This window comes from Notamacropus eugenii, chromosome 4, assembly GCF_028372415.1.
Source record: "Notamacropus eugenii isolate mMacEug1 chromosome 4, mMacEug1.pri_v2, whole genome shotgun sequence".
Lineage (NCBI taxonomy): Eukaryota > Metazoa > Chordata > Mammalia > Diprotodontia > Macropodidae > Notamacropus > Notamacropus eugenii.
In genome coordinates, this window is record NC_092875.1 from 326,944,351 (window position 1) to 326,970,138 (window position 25,788).

Genomic DNA, 25,788 nt, shown 5'->3' on the forward strand with positions numbered 1-25,788 from the left:
TAAAATATTTGCCTACTATTTTAAAAAAATTAAAGTGTCCATTATTCCCCCATTAAATTGCTCAGATTCTGAAAATCTGGTCCACTTGTATTGTGGTCACAAAGCAGGATTCTTGCCCATCCCACCCAGTGTTTTGATAAAGTACTTGCACTGAAAGAAGGCTGGAGTGGTTGACTCTTTTGAGGCCGACTCATACCCTTTGCTTTTGCATTTCAGGGTTCCCAAGACTCCTGGACCACAATAGTCTCTCCACCTCAAATCTCTCTCCACTTCTCATAGCTGTCAAAGTGATTTTCTTATGTGTAAGTCTAATCAGGTCAGTCCCCTACTCAATGAACTCCAGTGGCTTCCTATTGCCTCTAGGATCAAATATGTACTTTTCTGTTTAACCTTTAAAGCCTTTCATAACCTGGCCCCAGCCTGTCTTTCCAGGTGTATTGGACCGTCATCCCTATCCTTGTAATTTAGGCAAATCAGCTTCTCTCAGTTTCTCCCTCATGACCCTCTATTTCCTGTCTCCACACCTTTGGCACTGACTATACCCCAAGCCTGGAATGTAGTCCCTCCTCACCTTAGACTCATGGAAGTCTTCTCTTACTGCAAGACTCAGCTCAAGTACTATCTTCTACATGAAGCTTTGCCTGACTGTCTCATCTAAATATCAGTGCTTTTGTTCCCTAATGATCTTGTATTTAATGTTTTTGTACTTATTCTTTTCATTCTGTTTGTACTTATATGTGTTCTTGTTGTCTCCTCTGTTAGAATGTGAGCTCTTTAAGGGTAGGGATAGTTTCATTCTTTATGTTTATATCCTTAGAGCTTAATAGTGTGCCTGGCACACAGCAGGTGCTTAATAAATATTTGTTTGCTTGATTAGGGCTTCTAATTTCTAGCTGAGTTTTCCTTCCTCTGCAATATGCTAAATCATGTTGTTGTTTTTTTAACTCCTTACTTTTATTCTTTTGCTAAGAAAAAAAAGCACATACTTGCATGGACCTATTCCCATATAGATATGTTGAACAGAACATCCTGATATTCCAGGGACTTTGCCTCCTGCGTGACTAGGATGTAGTTCTCTCCATGAAGGCATGCTTTGCGGTCTAGGCATTGGAGTAGGTACCACTGGGATGCCTACCTGCCTTCTTTGTTACTGCTGCTGGTGACTTGGGAGTCTGCTCTGCCTTCCCTTTGGGGAAGGATGGATAGATTGTGCTTAATAGAGCAGTGTCCCTAAATGGCCTGTGACTCACTTCTGGGAGAAGCGGTGACGTGCAGAGTCTTCCAGTTGTTGTCACCATTGATGAGGGAAAAGAGAGAAAAGAAAAGATTCCGGTAAGATGGAACCAACCTGGCTCAGTAAGATGATAGGGCACCATGAATAATGGAGGGAAAACTGAGGCCTCCCAGATACAGGAGCCTGGCTGATCACTTGGTCTCCTCCAAAACTCCCCAAAGGGACCCTAGATAGGGAGAATCATTTTTCAAGAGCCTCCCACAGCAGGAATGCAGGGGTAGTTCAGGGAGGTCAGACATGGAGCTTTTCTTTATTGGTTGGTTTCTTTTTCTTTTTTTCAATATCCCCCGGGGATCTCAGAAGTTATTGACTTTTCAAAGACAGCATGTCCAGTTTATGACCATTGTTCTTTTTGTGTGCTTGGGGGGAGGGATGTGAGCAACCTACTGACTCATTCATGGTGAGGCAAAGCCAAACTAACTGTGGAAGGGATTGCCATCCCCTGCCTAACTGAGCCATAGGCATTTATTATTAATTATTTTATTATCATTAATTATTATTATTATCTACCATATCCCAGGCACTGTACAACATGCTTTTACTGATATTCTCTTTTTTGATCTTCATAGAGAAGAGCCTTTTATAGAGAGAATGGGAACTTTGAATTCTGGGGAAACTTGAACCATAGGTGTCTATACCTCTGTGTGTGACTCTGTGGCCTTGGAGTCAGAGAACCTCAATTCAAATCCAGCATTTGTTTCTTACTGCCTGTGAAACTGTGGGCAAGGGGCTTAACATTTCTGAGTCTCAATTTCCTCATCTGCAAAATGAGGAATTTGACCTCTAAGGTCCCTTTCAGTTCTAAACCTATGATCCCATTATCCTACCCATGACTCATTTTCAGAGGGACCTAAGAGGAGGTCAGCCAGCAATCGATGACAGGTGCCCCATAACTTAATTCAGGCCAAAGGGCAGAAGAAACAGGGAGAAGGAAAGGAAAAGGGGAGTAAGAAATTACAGTCAGCCCTGTGCACTGATGAATAAATGATTATGCCCCAAAGGAGAAACCCCAGAGGCAGCTTGAGATAGGGGAGGAGGAGCAGGTTGAAGAGATATAAGGAGGAGAGGGAAGTGGGGGAGGAGGTGGAGGAAGGCCAGAAATAAAAACCCAGAGACAACTGGTAGCTAGTGAGATAAGTCACCATTGTGTGTTGATGGTGCTGGGAGTGGAAGAGGTAGCTTTGTTGGAGAAAGCATAGGAGACTGGAGAGAGGGAAAATCTGAAAAGACCCCAGATCAGTGCCTCTCTCCACGACCAGGTGGATGAGTCCTAGAAGGGAATTCTAAGACTAGAAGGAATTCAGTCAAAGAACTTGGGGGTAAAAAGAAGGTGAGAGCACCTGAGCAAGGAAAATCCAGGACCAGAGTCTCCTGGAAATAATAAGCTGGCAAAATGATGCCCCAGAGAAAGAAAAAGAAGAAAGATATTGACTTCTTAGCTCTGTATGAGGAGGAACTACTGAACTATGAATCTGAAGATGAAGAGGAACTAGAACATGATTATTATAAGACCAGAGGTGAGTCTCTACAGGGTGAGGGGAGAGGGAGGTGATAGCAGATGCAATTGGCCCTATGTTTTTGTACATGGAATGAGTGAGTCCAAGGACTGAGAGTAGGAATCTATTTCTCTTTAGATTATCCTGTGTTGCTCAGATGTTACTAAAAGTAGAGAGCGGCCTAGAGGGAGACTTTCAAGGAGTGTGAGGGACTTTTTTTAGTATGAATTTCTAAAAACTTCAGATATTTATAATGCCAGAAAATTCCACTTTCCATTTGCAGTTGTTTGATTGTTCAGTTGTGTCCAACTCTTTGTATCCCCATGGACATAGCATTCCAGGACCTTCTATATCCAGTATTGATATACTGTCCATAGGATTTTCTTGACAAAGATACTGGAGTGGTTTGCCCTTTCCTTCTCCAGTGAATCACCACTTGTCAGAACTCTCCACTATGACCTGTCCATCTTGGCTGACTCTGCATGGCATAGCTCATAGTTTCATTGAGCTACAAAAACCCCTCCTCCCATGATAAGACACTGGGATGAGGCACTTTCCATGGCACGTAATTATTCAATTTGTGAGAAATGTTACTGTATGACAGTAAAGGCTTAAAGTTTCCAGTGGATACATTGGGTGGGGCTGGGAGGAGAAATGCATTTTTTAAATTCAGGGGATGCATCTACACTGCATCCAGGGCTATCGCCTGTTGTCCTGATCTATATCTGGCCACTGGACCCAGATGGCTCTGGAGGAGAAAATGAGGCTGGTGCCTTTGTGCAGCCCTGCCTCACTTCAATCCAATTCACTTGCAATTCCTGACATCACCTTCCTGATGTCATGGTTTTCTTCAAGAACCAAAGACAAACAACACCAACAACAAGTCTCAGCTCTCTTTCAAGATCCAACTGACGTCCCAACTGGCCCATGTAAGTTTATAAACTAACGCTGGCTTCTGACTTGTCTCTTTATAAAATTTTGAAGGTTTGCAAAGCATTTTTCTCACTTATTTCATTCACTTTCTCATGTCTCATTTTTTGCCTTGTCCTCTTAATCTGGTTATAATCTTTTTTTACAGTGTAAATCAAAATACCCTGTTGCACTCCAATAACTGAGCATACTTCAGTATTCCTTGCCTCACCTCCTTTCCTTTCTTTGACCTTTTCTTTAGAGATGGAGTTTCACATTATTATCCGTCATTGAAACTCCAGTGTGAATGAGTTCATTAGGTCCTCTCCTTAAAGCAGGTTTGGATAGGGACAGGACTATAGATATTAGGAATATAGCTGTTGTCTTTCGTTCTCAAAGAAGACCAATATAAGCAGATTGGGGAAGGGAGGAGGAAAGAAGGGAGAAGAAAAAGGAGGCTGGGAATACTAAATATGAATTGCTTTGACTTCACAATTTTGTTACCAGCTGGTCTTGATTATAATGGCCGATCTATTTTCATGATTTGAGAAAGAAAAAACACCCTCCCATATCCCTTAGTCAGTGTTAAAAAGAGCCATCCCAAAGAGAACAGACTACTTTGTGAAGGGACTGGCTCCCCCACCCTGGAGGTCTTCAAGTCTAAGGTAGATGAGCACTTGCCTGGCATGTTATACACATGATGCTCACTCAGGATAGACTGATGATAGCACAGTTCCATTGGGGAATGACTTAGATGGCTGTTGAGATTGCTGCCAACTTTTGAGTTCCTGTGATTACATGATTCCCAATGAGTGGAAGTTGTAGAAAGACAAATTTTGGTAAGGAAAACCTTCCTAATGAGTGGAGCTCTCCCAACACAGGCTACCTTGGGAGTGAGCTGCTTCAGGGACAACGAAGGTACCTTCTCGTACTTGCCCTGAGGTCTCACAGCAAAGGTTACAATGTTTCTTCTCATGGGGGCATGTTGTAGATTTGAGTCTACATGTCTGGTGGACCAAGTAGCCTGTGAGATTCTTTTCATTGCTGAAATCCTGCAGTTCTGTGAAATAATCAACCAACAAATATTGACTGAGTGGCTACGGTGTGCCCAGAATGTGCTAAACACCACCAGGAATATGAAAGTAGCATGATTCCAGTTTCTTAAATGGTTATAACATAATTGGGAAGAGAAGGTATCCTCTGGTGTCTCTTTACTTGCCTAAGGTCACACAGGTAGCCAATTAGAGGCAGAGCCAAGAGACTAGAAGCCAGGGCTCCAGACACCTACGTCAGCCCCTTTATGATACTGGGCTACATCCAATGAAAGCTAGTGTTTTCCATTTGCAGAGAAGAAAGCATTATAGGAAAATAAATCCCAAGTTAAACTAGTATCAGGCATGCAATGAAAAAACTCCAAGTATCAAATATCAAGTGGGTCTTACTTTAAAAAGTAGGAGGATGCTGTGATACAATGGAAAAACCCACTGTCTCACAGAACATGGGCTCCCAACCTGGGATCCATAATCTTGTTTTTAAAGATATTCTGAGAATCATATTTCAACATAATGTGTTTCCTTTGTAATCCTATGTATTTAATGCATTTAAAAATGTTATTGAGGAGTCCCTAGGCTTCCCCAGATTGCTGAAGGATCTATGCCACAAAGATAGTTAAAAAACCCTGGTCAGAAGACCTGGGCTCAGATCCCATCTGAAGATTGCTAACTGTATGATCTTGGACAAGTCTTTTGCCAACTCTGGGCCTTAATTTCTTCATCTGTAAAATTTGGGGCTTGCACTATCTGACCTCTAAGTTTCCTTCAGCTTTAGAGGTCTGGAGGAAGGTTTCTACTATGGGACTCCAAGGTCTGGTTTTCCTTTTATTCAGAAAAATCATGGCTACTCTCAGGAGCTATCAGATGGACTCCCAAATTGTGGAGGCTAATCTCCAATAGGTAACTGAGAGCAACATCTATTCTAACACATATGTTACCAAGAATCCCATCTACACCATTCCAAATAGGTCATCATCTAATTTTTGCTTAAAGATCTCGGGGAAAGGGCCATGAGCTGCCTCTCAAAACAGCCCATTCCACTTTTGAATAGTGTTCATTGTTAGGACAGTTTTCCTTTCAATTAGCCCAAATCTACCTTTCTGATACTGTCACCTATTTTTGTCCTTTGGGGCCAAGAAAAGTAATAATAGGTGATATTTGTATGACTTTTAAAGCTTTGAGAAACTCTTTATATATCCTTTGCCATTTGATTCTTACAACAATTGTATGAAGTAGATGCTACATGTAATCATTATTTGCATTTTACACATGAGGAAATTGAGGCTCAGAGAGTTGAATTAATAAACTAAAAATTGATAGGTACAGTTAGGTGGTACAATGGATAGGGTGACAGACCTGGGATCAGGAAGACCTGAGTTCAAATCTGCTTCCCACTTGCAAGCTGCGTGACCCTGAGCAAGTCACTTAAATTTTATCTGCTTCTGTTTTTCATATGTAAAACTGGGATAATAATAGTACTGCCTTTTGGAGTTTAATGAGGATACAGTGAGAGTTATTAATAATAACAACATCAACAATAATAAAAGCCAGCTTTTATATAACACTTCTAAGGTTTTGCAAGGCACTTTACAGGCATTATCTTGTTTGATCTTTATTTTGTTATTCTATCACTAGACTTGCCCATAGTCACAAAACTCATTAATATTAAGAACAAGATTTTAATCCATACTTTACCTAACTTCAAGTCCAGGACTTTTTCTATTATAACTTTATGATATTCTAATTACCTTAGGTCCTTCTTAACTCTTCTCTTATCCAGGATAAACATCCCTAATTCCTCCAACTGACCCATGCAGGACATGGTCCTAAGGCCCATTCTAGTTGGCCTCCTCCATACACATTCTAACTTCTAAATATATTATCTAAAGTTTAGCACCTAGAACTGAAAATGATATCCCAGACATAATCTAAGTGGAGAAGAATATAGTTGGTCTCCATTATTTTTGATATAATACCCTTTATGTATTGTTATTTTTATTATTATTATTTTTTTTGTGTTGCTGCCATGTTTTGCCACATTGTGCTGTTGACTCCTATTGAGTTTGAGGTTTATCTTTATCACCCCCACTTTTTTTTTTTTACAGGCGATCAAGGTTGAGGCTGGATTTGAACTCAGATTCTCCTGACCCCAGCACCAGTACTCTATCCACAGCAGCACTAATGCCACCCTGCTCTGTTATTTTTTAAAACAGGAACTATTCAATTTAGCCAGATCACCCCCTACCTTGAATTTGTAAAGCTGATTTTTTAAAACCCGTGTGTAAGCTTTGTCATTTAACATGGCCCGTTCTAGTCTGTTATTATATCTGTTTGGAGCCTGATTGTAATCCAACATGTTAGTTAACTTTGTGGCATCTGTGAATTTGACAAGCATGTTGACTATGTTTTCATCCAAGTCACTGAAAAAAATGTTAAACAGCTCATGGCCAAGGACAGATCTCTGGAGACATTCCACTAAAGAACTCCTTCCAAATTGCTATTGAGTCGTTAATGATTACATTTTGGGTCTTGTTATTTAACTATTCCCAAATCTACCAAACAGTATAATTGCCTAGTCCACATAGCTCCATCTCATCCTTGAGAATGTCAGGAGAGATTTAATCAAAGCTTTAATAAAATCTATATATACTTGATCTATAATGTTCTCTTGATTTACTAGTCTAGTAACCCTGTCATAAAGGAAATGAAGTTAGTCTGGTACAATCTATTCTTGAAGCCTTATTGGCTCTTGGTGATTACTTCTTCAGTCTCTAAATGTTTACCAACTGCCATTTTAATAATAGGATCTAGAATTTTCTCAGTAGTTAAACTTAAGATCTATTCTCTTCCCTTTTTTGAAAATCAAGAAAACAATTGCCTAATTCAGTCTTGCATGACCCCTCTCATTTGCAAAGATCTTTAATCATTCAATGACAATAGTTTAAGAATCATATCTATGAGCCCTTTTAGTACCGTTGAGGTAAAGGTCACTTGGACCTGGTAATTTTAACTTGTTTGTTTATTTTAATTGCTTATTAATTATTTTTTATTACATTCTTTCCAGCCCAAAGCTCATCCTTCTTAACAAAAGAAAATAGACATAAAATAAGATTTGGATAGTTCTGATGTTCTTCCTCAACCATTATCATTTTCCCATAGACATCCAGCAGTGAAATATCTCTCTGATTCGGTCTCTTCTTTCCCCCAACATACATAAAAATTCCTTTTGGTTATCCCCAGATTTCCTTGCTATTTTCTCACCTCAAGTCATTTTGAACTTTAAAATACTTTACACTATTGTTCTGGAATATGCCTTGACTTTGTATTCATGCTTTGTAACCTATGTTTATTTTTATTTTCTGGATATGTTTTTAAAAATGAAATTCGTTAGCAATTTCCCATGGATCTTGTGCAATGTCTCCCTCCTCTGTTTGTCTTTCTTTTTCCCTCCCCACTCTGTGTCTCTCCCTCTCCCTCTCCCCCCCCAACATATATTATATTATAATTTCCATATAAAAAGGGCAGAAAAATTATCTATTGTTTCTTGTTCTTTTGTATTTGTTTCTTGTTTATTATTGTAACTTGTTCTTTAACTTACCTGTTCTTTAGAATTAAGTTATTTATTCACCATTTAAATTTGAATTCTTTTTTCGAATACCCTTAACTTATAATTTTTATTACATTATGACCAATAATTTATTTATTCAGTAGTTGTGATTTTCTGTATTCATTTTTGAGAGTGTTATGCTCTAACACATAGTGAATTTAAGATGCCAAGCATAGCTGAGAACTGTATGTATTCTTTTCCATTATTCCATAATTAACAGAGAGCTATTATATTTAACTTCTCTGAAATTCTATTCATATCATTAAAATTTTCTTGTTTACCTTTTGTTAGATTTCTCTAGTTTTGAAAGGAGCATTTTGACACCCCCAAAGGTTATTGTCATTCTGCTCTTAATTATTCCCTATGATTTGGTTAACTTTTATTCTCTCTGTCTCTGTTTCTGTCTCCATTTAGTTTTTAAAAATCAAACTCAACTGCCATTTTTTATTGAATGTTTCATTTTCCTAGCCTCCAAATTCTTCCTCTCCATCTCCTCACCCACCCCTGCCATCATGATTACTCATCATGTGATTTGCAAGGAAGAGTATAAGGCACAAAAAACTGAATTTGAGTCCAGGCATACCTTCCCTCTGGTCATGGTGAGGGATGAGGAGTGGATGCTGCTGCCTATAACACTGACCTGTGAGCATTTCAGGATGCTTTCTCAGGGAAACAGTACCCCTTTCCTTCCTGCCTCCTTCTTTGTAAATAAAAAGGTGGGTAGAGAAAAGAAGGAATCTGAACAACACTGGAATGTAATAATTAATAAATGCTTATCATTAATTTATTCAGATCATGGAGACCTTGAATATCAGGCCAAGGAACTTGGACTTAATTGTGTAGGCCAGAGAGAGTCACTGACAAGTGGTGAGAACCCACTTGTGGCAGGAACAAACCCGCAGACACACTTTGATTGTTCTGGCTCGTGGTGACCTTGATCAGGTGTCCCACATCTTGTGAATCCAGGGTGAGCTTGCCCCTGCCTCCTTTTCAGAGTTGTTTTTCTAAATTTTCAGTCTTTGTTTCCTTAAGTACCTCCTGGAGGGTCAGGTTTGGGACTAGAGAGAGGAGAAGGTCTTGGACTTGGAAGTGAGTAGCCCACCTTGCTTTCCTTTGGCTAATAAGATGTCCCTGGGTATGAAGGGTAAGCAAAGAGCAAGCTGAAATCGCCTTGAACACTCATTAAAGACACATTCTTTCCATTCTCTAAGGGTTTCCTGACTCCTAGATTCCCTTGGGAAAATACAAATATTAGTTTAGAGAGATCTGCCATAGGTAGAGGTTCCTCAAGGACTCCAAAGATTATAAGCTCCTGGAGGCAGGGACTCTCTTTTGCCTCTTTTTGTAAACCCAGCCCTTAGTAGGCACATAGTAAGCACTTAAGAAATGTTTATTGAACTGAATAAAATCAACATTACCTCAGTAGTAAGAGGCAGAGATTTTTAAACCTAAGATCTATGACTTCCAAACTATCATATAGCACATATATTTCATAGTGAGTATATTATAGAGGTGGAAAACAAAGCATTATGCAAGTTCAGACCCTCCACTTAGCTGCCAATGTGATTTTTATAAAGGATAGGTCACACTCCCATTCAGTGATCTTCAATGGGCTCCCTATTGCCTCTGGGATCCAATAGAAAGTTCTCTGTTTGGAATTTGAAACTCTTAATAGCCTAGCCCATTCCTAGGTTTCAAATCTTCTTACAGCTTACTTCCCTCTTGTTATTCCACTCTTATTATTCAGTCATGTCCAGCTCTTTGTTACCTTTTTTGGGGATTTTTTTGACAAAGATACTTTAGTGGTTTGCCCTTTTCCTTTTCTTTCTCCAGTTCATTTTAGAGATGAGGAAACTGAGGCAAACAGGGTTAAGTAACTTTCCCAGAGTCATACAGCTACTAAGTGTCTGAGCCCAGATTTGAACTCAAGAATATGAGTCGTTCTGACTTAAAGCCTGGCATGCTGTCCATTGTACAACTAAGTGCCAACACACTAAATCTATTATCTAGTAATACTGGCCTACTTGAAGTTCCTCAAATACTCCCTCCATCTCTCATCTTCCTGCCTTTGCACCAGTTGTCTCCCCTGCCTGAGATGCTTTCGTTTCTCATCTCTATCCCTTCGAGTCCCTGACTTCCTTTGACACTCGAGTCAAACGTTACTTTCTACAGAAGGCCTTTCCTGGTCCCTTAGTGCTAGCACTCTTCCTTTCTGAGATTACCTCCATCCATTCTGTATAGTATCTTGCATTACCTAATTATTTTCACATCATTTCCTCTATTAGAATGTGAGCATCTTGAATACAGGGGGTGGTGCTGCATAGAGTGCCCAGTACATTTATCCTTTCCACATCATAGGGGCACAGTGCCTCTGTGATCTGGAAAATCCACATAAAATTTTTTGGCTCTCCCTTTGTACCAAAGAAGAAGTCTGAATTATTATGGTAATAAAAGAAAATATGTTGATACTATACTATTCAATATTATACATATATTTTATGCATTTCTGAGTTTCTAAATCTTTTCTGTGTTATCTGATAGCTTTTGGATGTTGTCTGCACCTTCCACAAAATTCCCCCCCAAATTCCCATTTAAATTTTCATGCCAACCATAATATATTGCTATATCAAAATGGTGTTGGGGAAAGTTGAGATGTGGAAGGGATAACATACATAATAAATACTTGTTGATTGAGAATCCATAGTATGAGGGATGGGAAAAGGCTTCAGGGAGGAGGGGGTATCTAATGTGACTTGAAAAGATGGGAAGGAGATTCCCCTAAAGAGGGGGAACAGGATGGTTTTGTTATAAGGAACAGTGTGAACAGTTGCCTATCTAGGCAAGAAAATGTGAAGTTTGTTTGAGGAATAGAAAGTAAGTCATTACTCCCTTTCCCTTCCTGGAACTCTCAGTAAGAAGGAGAATGGGGAATGTTCTTTTTGCTTTGGTTCCACCCAAGGGTAGATAACGAGCAGGCCCAGCTAAGAGCTTTATCTGAAAACCCCTCATGGAGAGCTAAGGGATTATTGGCAGCTTGCCCTCCCTTTCTTGAGTGGTTGAGTTAGCTAATGGCATCTCCATAATAGAATGGCTGAGAAAAAGTATGCTGCATGCTGTATTGTGGAATCATGGGCAAATGATGTCATCTCTTTGAAACTCAGTTTTCTCATCTGCAAACTGGGGAAAATTATTATGTTATCCCTCCTTCACTTTATAGCAATTGTTGGGAAGAACAAATAAAAATAACTTAGTAAATTTCATGAAATATTGTAGTAATATAGTATTACTAACAATATCTATTCCTAAAAAGAAAATAATGGTTATGGTGGAAAGAATGCTAGATATGGAGTAAAGACAGGATCAAATCCCCATACTACTGCTGTGTTGAATGATCTTGGGCAAGTTGTGAGCAGTTTAGACCATTTCTCAAAGTCTCTTCTAGTGCTAAATCCTTTGAGATTATATTTTATCTAAAGTTTATACGGGACAGTAGACTTGGAATTAGGAGGAAGGCCTGAGTTTTAATCTTGCCTCAGATATTTATTAGCTGTGTAACCTCTGGTATGTTGCTTGACCACTCCCAGCTTTGGTTTACTCATCTGTAGAATACAGACAATGATAACAACTATTTCACAGGGTTGTTGTGAGGCTAAAATGAGATAATTTGGATAAAGGGCTTTACAAAATTTTGAAGAACTGTATAAATGTTAGGGCAGCAAGGTGGTGTGGTGGATAGAATGCTGAGCCTGGAGTAGGGGTAACTTATCTTTTTGAGTTTAAATCTGGCCTCAGACACGTACTAGCTGTGTGATCCTGAGCAAGTCACTTAATCCCTGTGTGCTTCAGCTTCTTCATCTGTAAAATGAGCTGGAGAAATAAATGGCAAACCACTCCAGTATCTTTGCCAAGAAAACTTTAAATGAGATCACAAAGAGTCAGACACGATTGAAAAATGACTAAACAACATCAAATAAATATTAGTTATTATTATTAACACAATGAATATTAGGGGCCCATAGTGTGTGTAAAACACCATTCTACGAGCCAAGGGAGATACAAAATTTAGGGAAAAAACATGATCATGGCCCTTCTCGAGCTTATAATCTGGAAGGGGGAACAAGACTCCCAGATCTAGGATATATGATATATACAATAATATATCATATCTACATCTGAGGGTTACAAGCTATGGAGTCACATAAAGAATGAGGAGAATGATCACTAGCTGAGGGGATGTAAGAAAAGAGTTAGTGTTTAACTTAGGCTTTGAAAGACATGTAGGAATTCCATAGGTAAAGAGGGTGAGGTAGGACACTTCACGCTTTGGGACTAGGGTGAACAGATGGATAGAGTAGAAACGGGGGCAGAAAACAGAACAGGTTGGCTGTAGTGTAATGTTAATGGAAGGGAATAATAAGAGATGAAATGTTTTTCCCAATTTATAGATGGATAAATTGAGACTGAGGTGACACGATTTGCCCAAAGAAGTCTTCCAGTCCTTTTCATACAATAAGATAGAGGACTAGAATCCCAGACCACCTGGTCCCTAGGCTGGCATTCTTTGCACATCCTTATGCTGGCTGATCTTGAGTGGAACCAATCATTTGGACAAGACTCAAAGTTATGTGTGGAAAAGATCTGTTTCAGATAAGATGAACATTCACTGAGTGGTTGAAATCAATAAAGCAGACAAACATGGAACCACCGATTTCCTGGGTACCTGATATTGACATTTCACTGTCAAACTCAATGACCCATTTTACCATGAATCTCTCAAAAGATAGGCCGGTTTAAACATTGTACATTAGCACTGAGCACAATGGGAAACTGATCCAGGTGGGGCCAACAAATTTAACTCATTATGTGAGCCCAGCTGTTTCCTTCCACCTTTGCAGTCTTTGCTAGCACACTAAATGCTTGGATGTGGAGGGTTGGATTGAATGAACTTTCAAGATTCTTTTCAGGCTCTGAAGTTCTAGTTTACAAAGACAATATTAGGAGGATTTCTGGTGATCAGCGAAGTGGGAGATGAGTCAGCATCAAGGGAAGAAGAAGAAGTCAAGGGGAATCTTGCGCATTCTTTTTCCCACTCTCAGCTACATAAATGACTTCACACCTAAAATAGAAGAGAGCATGCTAAACTACAGACCAGGATTTCCTGATCAAGCTGCAGCTAATGCCCAAAGTGGGTGAACTAGGGCTAGGGAGAAAATAAGCATTTATTAGCTTGCTTCTATGTGCGTGGCATTGTACTAAGCATTTTACAGATATTATCTCATTTAATCCTTACTTATAGAGCCACTGAAAAAAACTTTAAGGGCCATCTAGACCGAGGTGGGGAGCCTCTAGCCTCAAGGTCACATGTGGCCCTCTAGATCCTCAAGTGTGGCCTTTTGACTGAATCCAAACTTCAAAGAACAAATTTGTTTGGATTTAGAAGTCTGAATTCAATCAAAGTGCCACACTTGAGGACCTGAAGGGTCACAAATGGACTTAAGGCTGCAGGTCTAGACCACCCTTCCCTACTGAAGCAGAAATTCCCTTTACATCTGGCAAATGACCATAATAACACTTATTATTTATATGTGATTTAGGCATCTATTTATATGGGATTTAAAACATTTTATACTTATTATCTCAAAAGTACCAAAGTTGGGTTTTCATGTAGTTTTTTATACAGATTTTTAAAAATATATATAGCCTCTCTTTGAACACCTCCAATGATGAGAAGCTCACTCACTACTTTGGAAGGCAACTCATTTCATAGCCGGACAGTTTTTATTTTTAGAAAGTTCTTAATATTGAACCAAAAAAAGCTGCCTCCCTGTAATTTCCATCTATCAATCCTAGCTCTGCATTCTGAGGACAAGCAGAGCGAGTCCAATCTCTCTTCCATATTACAGCCTTTTAGATGTTTAATAGCACATCTCTTCAAAATCTTTCCTGGGAGGCAGTATGGTATAATTTAGGGGTCCTTCATCTCTTTTTTGTGTGTCATGGACCCTCTTGAGCTGTCTGGAGAAGCTTCTCACAATAATTTTATAAATGTATATAATCCATAGGATTACCAAGGAAACCAATTATGTTGAAATTAATTATCAAATTATATATTAAAAGTAATTTCATGGATCCTAGGTTCAGAACCCTTGGTGAAGTGCAAAGGACCCTAGGCTTGGAAGCAGAAGACCTAGGTCTGAATCTTGCCTATGTCTGTTACTAGTTGGGATTCTGAGCATATCACTAATCACTTCTGAATCTCAGTTTCTCAATTTAATAAATTGGGATATTAACATGCTGTCTGCTTTATAGAGTTTTTGTAGTAGGTCAAAAGACTTTGTGTGCTCTATCTGGAGTAAGAAGATGTGGGTTTAGTCCCAGCTCTGAGACTTACTACTTGTGCAACCTCAGGTAAATCACTACACTTCTCAGACCTCTTTTTGCTTATCTGTAAAATAAATGTGTGGGGCTAGGTGGCATCTTTTCTAAAAAAATTATTTATTTTCAGTTACAAATTCTCTCCCTTCCTTTACCCTCTCCTCTGCTTATTGAAAAGGTAAGAAGTAGGATAGCCATTATACATGTGAACTCATGCAAAAACTTTTTCTGCAATGGCCATGTTCTGTAAAAAAATAAAAAAGCATGAAAAACAAAGAAAAAAAATATGATTCAATCTACACTCTGAGTTCATCAGGAGGTGGGTAGCATTTTTCATCATGAGACCTTTGGAGTTGTGGTAGATCATTGTCTTGATCAAATGAACCTATATCTTTTACACTTAATCATCACTGCAACATTACTGTTACTGTGTTTAATATTCTCTTGGTTCTGCTCAATTCGCTTTGCATCAGTTCATATAAGTCCGCCCAGTTTTTTTTCTGAAATAATCACCATCATCCTTTCTTACAGCACAAAAGTATTCTATCACATTCATATATCACAACTTGTTCAGCCATTCCCCAGTTGGTGGGCATCTCCTCAGTTTTCAATACTTTGATGCCACAAAAAGAGCAACTATAAATATTTTTGTACATCTGGGTTCTTTTCCTTTGATCTCCTTGGGGTGCCTAGTTAGTGGTATTGCTGGATCACAATTTATACTTTATATATATTGCTGGATTACAATTTATAGCCCTATGGGCATAGTTCCAAATTGTTCTCTATGTAAGACATAGCTATCCTAGGCAATGGAGATCACAGAACTGAAAGAGGAATAGTACCTTTTGCAAGTCTCACATTTTGGTTATGTTGTGCAATTAACCAGGAGAGTGAACATAGAAGAATTCAGAGAAAGAAAGGGAAAAATGCCTAGGCCTAAGATTCTACAGGAGAAGCTGGCTGAAGAGTGAGATTTTGATGACATAAACAAATGTTTCCAATGAGGCAAGAAAGGTCCAAATGCTTAAAGTGATCAACATAATAATAGCTAACATTTATGAAGCTTACTATATAGAGTGCTAAGCACTCTATAACTGTTGTCTCATTTGGATCCTCATTTGATCCTCACAACAACCCTGAGAAGCAGGTACTACCATTACTCCCTTTTATACTTAAGGAAACTGAGGCATACAAAGATTTAAGTGACTTGCCCAGGGTCAAACAGCTAGCAAGTATCTGAGGCCATGGTTTGAACTCAGGTCTTTCTGATTCTGGGTCCATTGTTCTTTCCCCTGCACTACCTAACAGTACCAACATGACCACAGACAGTTATCATTTTATATAGACTTCTATATAAAGTGATTTTTATGTAATGTAAATTTGTCCCTACCCATCCACTTCACTTAGCCTATATATCAAAGGCATACACAAAATAATACCTTTACACAAGTCATAAAATGTACTAAAATGCAGACATATTAAATACTGTACCATAATAATAAAAAGAATTATGAAATGATAAAGTTAATGATAATGTATGCATAGTATTATACAGTAAAGTTAACATATATTGTGCTGCATATTGTCCCTTCCCCACCCATTGTACCAAAACTTTGTCACTGGGGGCTGGCTGTGTGATTTAAAAATAAAATTCATTCAAGAGATGTTTGTACAGCAGCACTTTTCCACCCTACCCCTATATATCTGACAATAGCGGCTAGTCTTGAACTTAAAATTCTTGAAGTATTTGTATCCATTTTTTCTTTCAGAATTCTTTACATGAAGTTAAATTTACATAATGTTAATTTACATAAAGTGAGAACTGTCTGGATACAGAAAACTCATCTCTTAATGTATATTTTTTAAAGACCTGTATAGAAGGTAAAAATAAGGGTGGTTAACTAAGTACCACAATTCAGGATAGATGATGATGAATTGATAGCAGAGAGCTTTCAATTTTTCTTTTGCTTCTTTTTTCTTTCTGAGAGGAATGACCTTAAGCTTAGAAGTATTGAACCACAGTAGTTAACAGACAATGTAAGCAAAGGAAGAAATGGATACGAGATTTAAGCTGTCCTTTATAAATTCAAGTCATCAGGCCCAGATAAGTAGCTCATTATAGGTAACTGAAAAAGTTTGCAGATATCTCTCCTGAGTTGCTGATGGTAATCTGTGATTTTTGAAATGAAGAAGCTGGATTCTTTAAACTCTAGTGTGATGAGCCTGACACCAAATTCTGGCAAATCCTAGAATATGTTATGAAAAAGATGGTCTCTTAAACACTTAGAAGGGGAAGTGCTGATTACTAAGAGTCAATATAAGTTTATCAAAACAAGAAGTTCCAGTATGGTAGAACAAATAATTAGTCCTGAAGTCAGAGATTAAGCATTCAAATCTTGGTTCTGGTTCTTGTTTCATCATGATTATGGTTAAATTATTGAACCTCTTGGTCTTAGTTTGCCCATCTGTTAATTTCTGAAGTCTCTTCTAGTTCTAAATTCTATAATATGAAATCTTATCAGACTAATCTCATTTCCCCCTTCCCCTTTTTGGGTCAGTGTTCCTAGATTCATAGAGTGACCAAAACCGAGTCTGCTAACCCACTCCCTGACATCCTCATGGATAAGTCAGAGAGATATTGATTGTTAGGTGAATTCAAACCCAGCTGAATCTCTAGACCCAAAGAATGCTGATTAATGGATCAGTGTCAGACTAAAGAGATATTTGTAGTGTGGTGTCATGGCCCTGTTCTTTTCAACATTTCAATAAAGGTTGGATGAAGGCATAGATGATGAACTTATCAAATTTGAAGATGACATGAAGCTCAGAGGGATAGCTAATATGTTTGATGACAAAAATTAGGATCCAAATAGATTGTGACAGTCTAAAACAATGGGATGAATAGAATGAGATGAAATTTAAAAGGGATAAATGTTAGGTCCTACATTTGGATTTGAAAGCCATCTGAACACCCCAACAAGCATTTACTAAGCGCCTATTATGGTATATGCAAGAAACTCTACTGGTCTCCAGGAATACTGAGCCAAAACACAAAACAGAGCCTGCTCTCAGGGAGCTTATATTTTATGAAGGGAATACAGCATATGAATAGACAAGTACACAAATGATCATTTTGACGAGAGGAACAACCAAAGGAAAGGCTTCTCTAAAGATGGGTAATGAAATTAGCTAGAGATGGTAAGAGGTGGAGGAGAGGAGGAGTCCATTCCTGGCATGGAGAACAGAGGCAGGTGATGGAATGCCAGATCTGGGGACTTTCAAATTGGATGATTTGACTAGAAAGTAGAGCACATGAAATGGAGTCATATTCAGGAAGCCTAGAAAGACAGTCTGAAGAACAACTATGAAGACTTTTAATGCCAAGCTGAGGAGGCTGCATCTTATCCCAGAGGCAACAAGGAACCACAAAAGATTTTTTAGCAGGAGAATGATATGGTCAGATTTGTGCTTTAGGAAGACAGTTGTGTCAGTTCTGTGGAAAATGGATTAGAGAGGGTGACAACTAGAAGCTGGAAATCTCATTAGGTTGTTATAATCCAAATGAAAGGGGATGAGGGCGAGTACCAGGGAGGTGGCTATGTGGGTGAGGAAAAGCCAATATCTGTAACATTTGTTGTAGATTCCAGATAGGTAGACTGAACAATATGTGGTCATACTGTTGACAGAGAGACAGAGAGAAAGAGACAAAAGAGAGATAGACAGAGATGGAGAGAGATATGGAGGACAGAGAGAAATAGAAAAAGAGATGGAGAGAAAGAGGCAGAGAGATGGAGAGAGAGAAAGAGGCAGAAGAGAAATAGAGACTGAGAAATGGAAAGACAAAAAAATAAGAGACATAAGAGAGATGGAAGAGAGACAGAGACAAATAAGAGACAGAGATGGAGAGACAGAGAGAATGAGACGAAGAGAGAGATGGAGAGAAGTTTTGAGGACCACTCACAAGTATAGGCTAGGAGTGTCTTGGCTAGACAAGTTTATAAGCAAAAGACCTGGGTATTTTAGTGAAATTCAAGCTCCGTAGAAGTCAGTAGAATAAGGTAACCTTCGCCATCTTGAACTACTTTAATAGAAACAGTTTCCAACCTGCGGGAGGTAATAGTTACACTCTGCTCAGAGCTGGCTAGACTGGAAAAGGCAACAAACACTTAAGTACAGGTAATATTGCTTCATCTTGCATATTTGAAAACTGAGGACCAGAGTGGTCAAGTCCACACATCTAGCTAGTGTTAGAACTATAAATTAAACTGGGCTCTCCATACTCTAGGTCCATCATTCCTACACCACACTGTCTTCATGCTTCTGTGATCCAAGTAGATGCACCCATCAGGTATTTGGGAATTGTCATTGGAGAGGTGTAGAATTCTTGACAGAATAAACATACCAGACTTGGCTTTGAGTGGAGGGAGGGAGCATATCTAAGACATGTCCTGTCTCTTCCACTAATTCACTGTGTAACCTAAAGCAAGTGTCCTCACTTCTCTGGACCTCAGTTTTCCCATATGAAAATTAAGCAGTGGACTATGTTACCTTTAAGGTCCTTTCTAACTGTTTCGATGATTCAGAAATGACCTTCCATAGATCAAGGAGTTCCTGGGTCTCTGGGCTCTGGCACTTGGGGTCATGCACTGAATCCTCCATGGGCAGTAGAACAATAAGAAGGTATTACTGAGGACCTGCCAAGTTTCAGGTGCCATGTTAGGTTCTAGGGCTGCAAAACCACTTTACACAAAGAATATACAATTACATATGGCTATCAGTTACAAAGCAATTGGGTGGGGGTAGGGGGTGAGAGGACCCCAGTAACTGGAGTAAAGGCTGGAGAGGGGAATCAAGGAAGACCTCCTATAGCATGTGGTGTTTGGCATGTGTTTTGAAGGAGACCAGCAAGGAAGTAAGTTTGGTTGTGTGCCCAAAAAGAAATACTATGAGATCAGTCTGGAGAAAGAGTTTGGAGCCAGTATGACCTGTTATTTGGGAAGCCTTGGCATCATTACTCTCAGGAGTGAGGGGACCTGGGTTCAATTCCTGGCTCTGTAACTTAATAGTTGTATGGTTACAGTCAACTTTCCATCTCTGGTCCTTGGTCGCGTCTTCCATAAAACAAGGTGTTTTTGACTAGATGACCTTTAGGGGCCATGACAGTTTTAGATATTATGATTTCCTCCATCTCTTTCAATCATGTATCCTCTCTCCTTCCTCAGTGTATGAGGTGATCACAATGACTGGTGATGTTCGGGGTGCAGGAACCAATGCCAATGTCTTCATCACCATTTTTGGAGAGAATGGGCTATCTCCTAAGCTCCATCTCTCTAGCAAGTAAGTATCCCAGAAAAGCCTTGAGGTGGCCAGGGCTCTTGTCAAGCTGCAGTAAGTGGGGCTATCCTGGTAATGTCTGGGGAGAAGAAGACAAACATTCAAAGTGACAGAAGGACTTTTCTGAAAGAAGATTTATGTGATGGAGCTGCTCTGCTCTTCCTGTGGCATCCTTTCCCTCGGTCATAGCTTCCCCACTTGGTTTCCCTATACTGTCAGATACCCAAATTCTGGTCTTCATCACTTTGAATGTCCAATCATGCCTGGCAGCAGCTGGACTGAGACTTAGAGCTTGTTTTTTTAGGAAGTGGTTTGCTAATTCAATTACTAACAGAAACAAATATCAGAAGAGAGGGCATTTATAACCTATGTCAGAGGCTATAAATTGCTTTCATGCTAGTGGTGCCACTTCAACACAAAACTGTACTAATTTCAAATGATTCTTCTGTATCCATTGAAACAGGACTGTTTCTTGTCAAAGATTAGTCTGGGTTCTTATATGTAATTGAAATGAATTATGCAAAACATTTTATACATTAAAATAACTATCTCTTAATTCAGACCAATCTTTTCTCAAATTTTGTTTTTGTTTTTGTTTTTTTTTGGGGGGGCAAAGGATAACTAGATGAGGAGTTAGGAGACCTTAGCTCTATTTTGGTTTGAAATGAGCTACTTTGACACTAACTACCTTGGGGAAGTCACTTTTCTTCTCTAGCCTCAGTTTCCTCTTCCCTGAATTGGAGAAGGGAATCCTTGTCAGTCTACTTCCCAGGGCTGGTGTTAGAAGCCAATGTTCCTTTATATTTGTGAAAACACCTTGCATAACCAATAAATGATAAAAAAAAGTTTGTATAGAAAAGAAGGGAAGAACAGTCTTTTAAACCTGATTGTCAGTGCAGTGCAGTCAACAGCATGGGGAAGACCATGATCAAGAAAGATGTTCTGTTCTTTAAATGGGGGAGATCATACATAAACATGTATGAGAAGAGAGAAAGAGAGAGAGAGAGAGGGAGAGGGAGAGAGAGAGAGAGAGAGAGAGAGAGAGAGAGAGAGAGAGAGAGAGAGAGAGCACAGACTTAAAACTGGAGGAGAATTTAGAGATCATCTAATCAAGGGATTCTCAAACCCTTTTGGTCTTAGGGTCCCTTTATACTCTTAAAAATTATTGAGGCCCCCAAGAGTTTTTGTTTCTGTGGGTTCTCTCTATCAATATTTACTGTATTAGAAATGAAAATGTTTTAGTATTATTATGTAAATAATTTTGACCTCACAGCTACCTGGAGGATTTCATGGACACCCCAAGGGAGTCACATTTTCAAAACCACTAATCTAATCCAACCTCTTCATTTTACAGGTGATGAAATCAAGGCACTGAGGCCCAAAGAAAGGAAATACTTTGCTCATGTTGATAAAGAATTAATGGCCAAACCAGAACTAGGACCCAAGACCTAATCCAATGTGGTTTCTATTTTACCTCATTGCTATGAATAGTTTTCAGAGGCTAAAAGAGCCACTCTAAGATTCTGGGCTAATGACTCTACGTCCTATGTTTTGATTACATTGTATATTCAGTAAACATAGGGTAGCTGGGAAGGGGTGAATACAAGGGCTGAGATTTTGTTTGAACAAGTGCCATCATTCCTGTAGAAAATGCCCAGCATTTTCTATAGGATCCTGTCTGTGAGTCATGTTGGGGCCTTGATTCCTGCGGAAGTGGGCTGTGGCATGAGACTTGGGAATATAAATGTAACTTTCTGTTTTGTTGATTTCTGCAGAATAGGGTATCATCTTCATATAAACCTTACACTTCAAAGAGTGACTTGTTCATGGAAGGCTGTCATCCAAATGAAATGGGCATGGTAACAAGACTACATGAAATATCCATCTCCTTTGCCATATGGAATAGATGTAGTATTCTGCTATGAGGAAAGTCTGAAACTGGAAAAAAGTGGGCTAAGATCGTGTCTAGCACCCCAACTTTTTGCTAAGCATCCAAAGCTCTTCAGCTCTTTGTCCCTCCTCCCATGAAACTTTCAGAAAAGGCTCTGATATTGCCCTCACCCCATTCATATGAATGTAAGGTCTTTTTAACCTGTCCCCCCATAGGGATCTGAAATTTAAGCCTTGTCTCTCATTAGGGTATAAAAGGCTTTGTTCCCTGATAAAGGAATCTGAGCCTTCAGAGAATGGAGGGAGGGCAATATTTTTTTGTTGAAGGTGTCTTCACAATTTCCTGGAAATAATTCTTGGGCAGTCATTGAGTCTACCTACTTCCAAGGCCTTCACTGCCACCAATAACTAAACACCCACCTGAATGGACAGGGTAGGATAGAATGGATTCTTATGGTTCATTTGTTTTTCAATAGTGCAAGTACTAGTAAAGCGGGGTTGTGAGGCTGGGGTCAGGAAGGGCCAGGATCAATTGTCCAATGAGTTTGGATGGTCTGGCAGGAGTCCCAGGTCAGGTGGGCGGTGCATCAAGGGGTAGATAAAGCTGGAGGGACCAGTTGGATACTGTAGGTTAGGAAGGTAACAGGTCAAATCCAAGTAGATAGGTAGGATTAGGTGACTACTGAAGGCTAGATAGATAATAGGTCAAACTTAGAGTGAACTATGTTAGAAAGGATGACAGGTCTGAAAGTTCTAGGTCAGTGAGGTCCTGATTCCAGGACTGAAGAGCCTCAAAGATGTTTGCTGATCCTGAAGAAGAGACTATTCTCTTTCTTCTATCACACTTTCTGCTGGATGCAGAATGGCTTGCAGGTGTGTGTCTGCAGACTGAGGGAGAGTCAGAACTCCCATTTTTAGCTCACTTGAGATTGAGGCAGGTAGAAAGTTGCTTGGTCTCTTGGGAGGAGTTTATAAATTGTTTTTGAAACAACCTACTTGGGTAATTTCCTTCTCTCCTGAAGGTTAATAGCTCCAAGCACTTGTTGGTTGACTACTCCCATGCTAGGAGTTGTGGGGGATATCAAAAAGTAGAAGATGCAGTTTCTATCCTAGGAGAGCTTGCACTTTGGGGAGAGAAGATATTTGCATATGTAACAAATGAAGAATTCCAAAGCCATATATAGACCAATGGATGATATAGTTGTATGGTTTCTAATTGCTAGCACATGGCACATTTTTACCAGATCGCTAAACATTTACTATTAAAAAGTCTAGACTCTTTAAAACCTGTAAACTTAAAACAACTTGGATTTATTTTCCTCATGTCCTGTTCCTCCCACCCATAGGAATTGAGTGGTTTTATCAGAATTTGATAAAATTTGGGTTGGGAAACACTGCCATGAACTATATAAATACTAAGGGTGTACAATAATGAAATCAGGATGGAGTGAGATTGGTCATAGAAGACTTCCTAGAAGAGGAGTTTTTAAGCTGGGCTTTGCAGAATGGATAGATTTTGGATAGGCAGAGAGAAGGCACATGGGGGGGGGGGACGAGAAATGGGGAGGACATTCCAAAAAGGAGTGGAGGGTGAGGCATGAACATTAGTTGAAGTCCCAATGATAAAAATAAGCAGCCTTTTGGGTACAGTGAAATCCTATGACTTGGCTGCCCTTTGATGAAGACAAGATGGGGGTTTCAGAGGTAATGAATCATCAGCATAATCAGACAGTCTATATTCAGCACCTAACAGATATGTGATGATATGCTTGGTGCTGTCCCAATCAATCAGTCCACAGCCAGAGGCAGTAATTCTCTTAGGAACTGACACAGGAACAGAAGGAAATCATCATTCTGGTAGATTCCTTTCCCATTTTACCAGGGCCCTTGATACTATGTCACCTTTTTTACAATATGGCAAAAGGATTGAATCTCATGTATCTTTCTGAATCACGTTTCCATTATCAAGACTTTATTGATGGAGAATGCATGGCATTTGGGGGAAGGGTTGAATCTGGGCTGGCCTCTAGATCGGGATGGCCAGAAGCTAAAATGCCATGTTTTGCCTGCAGCTGTTATCATCAGGGTTTCTGTTGGGTGCTGGTGTGTTGGAAGGGAGATGCATGCTCCTTTCTGTCATGATGCTATTAAATCTAAAAGGACCTAGGTAAGAAAGTAGCACCCTCTCTCCCCACTCACAATGAAAGGATGAAATAGTAATTATTTTTGGTGATTTTTATTTCCTGAAGAGTAATTGTCTTAAACCTACCTAAACTTACATGCTTACTTCTCTATCTAGACTCTAGACTTAGAGCAATATAGATGTAGGAGATGGAGGAACCAGTGTGACTAGTTCTCAAAGACCAATTAAGAACACTGTTTGGGGCCAAAAAGTTGCAGGAAAGGAGACAGATCCCTGTCTTACTGCTACCTACTTCTCCCCTACAGAATATTCTCTCTCGGCTACTCCATGTTGGATTTAGCAGGATTGCTATGGCTTCCTTTCTTTCCTTCTGCTTGGCTTCTTGTATTTAGTTACTCCATCAACTCTAGTTTGGTCTTATATGGCTTCTGGTTCATCCCTTCAGATCCCACCTTGTACCATGTCATCTTTCTCCAGGAGGATTCTTTCTTTTGGGCTCTGTTAATTAACTGCAGAGTTAACAGTTGAGCTGTTGTCTCTTTCCTCTAGTTGAGTTGTTGTTTCTTTCCTCTCCACTGAGGGTTTCTCTCCCCCTCCACTGCTCCCCAGCCCCCCAACATGGTAGGGATTTGTAATGAACAGGAACAGGAATTTTAGGAATTTGATCCTGCCAACCTGGTCTCTGATTGAGTGAATTGGAGAGGTGTCCTCCTTTGAGATTTTCCAGGATTTACTCACAAATTCGTTTCCCTCCACTCCCCCAAAATAGAGGGTGATAACTATTTCTGATCATCTTTTTCCTTCATCCTTGCAGAGGGAAAAGTGGAAGGATGCTCTCTCAAGGTGTCATAGACATTTCACTTTGTATGGAATACTGTTCTTTTAACATCCCGCTAATGCTATGAGGACATCTTTGAATATCAAGGACAATGACCTGTGTGTGTAGTTCCCTTGGTTTCTCTCTTTATATAGAAATGCTTGTCGTCTTTACATACATATAGGCCATGATTATCAAGAGTGTCTCTTTCTGTCTCTCCCTCTGTTTCTGTCTTTGACTCTGTGGCTCTCTGTTTCTGTCTCTCCAAACAGCAGATCATATTTTACAGCTAAATATGTGCTGTTCCCAGGCCTTTGTATATCATAGACAAGTTTTAAAAATCACCTTCCACTTACATTTGAAAATTATACTTGTGGTTTTAGCTGTCTATTGGAGATTTTGAACCTAGACTCTAAGAAACACTACTTGACTTATTACAAAGCAAATGCCTATAAAATTTCTGTCATGAACAGCACACTCATTTATAAAAATAGACAATAAGCACATACAATTGGAAGTTAATGTGATTTGGGACACTTTAGAACAATATGGTAGCCAATATAGATACCTGAATCTTTCATAACTTTTTTAAAGCTGCTGTTTATATTTAATTTTATTAAAATAAAATTTAATGATACCTTTGTTTTATGTCACCTACATTTCCCTTTCTATTCCATCCCTCTTTCCAACCTTTGTAAAGTACAGCAAAACTAACCAATGTATTGGGGAAAAAAATCTGACAATTTAAGCAATGTTCCATAGCTGTAGTTCCCCAATTCTGCAAAGAAGTGGGGGACGGTACCTCCTCATAGTTCTTCTTTGAGGTCAAATGGGTCACTGTAATTTCGCAGCATTCAGTTTAGATTGTCTT

The 25,788-nt window shown here is 39.3% G+C and overlaps 1 protein-coding gene across 1 annotated transcript in view; it reads left to right on the forward strand.

Moving 5' to 3' along the window:
• The first annotated feature begins 2,418 nt into the window (after positions 1–2,418).
• LOXHD1 (lipoxygenase homology PLAT domains 1) overlaps positions 2,419–25,788 on the forward strand; it is a 283,771-nt gene continuing 260,401 nt past the window's right edge. Inside the window, exons 1-2 of the mRNA XM_072605219.1 lie at positions 2,419–2,811; positions 19,956–20,070. Of these exons, the coding sequence (XP_072461320.1) occupies positions 2,688–2,811; positions 19,956–20,070 (239 nt within the window). The 5' untranslated portion in view covers positions 2,419–2,687. The remainder of the gene's footprint in view (positions 2,812–19,955; positions 20,071–25,788) is intronic.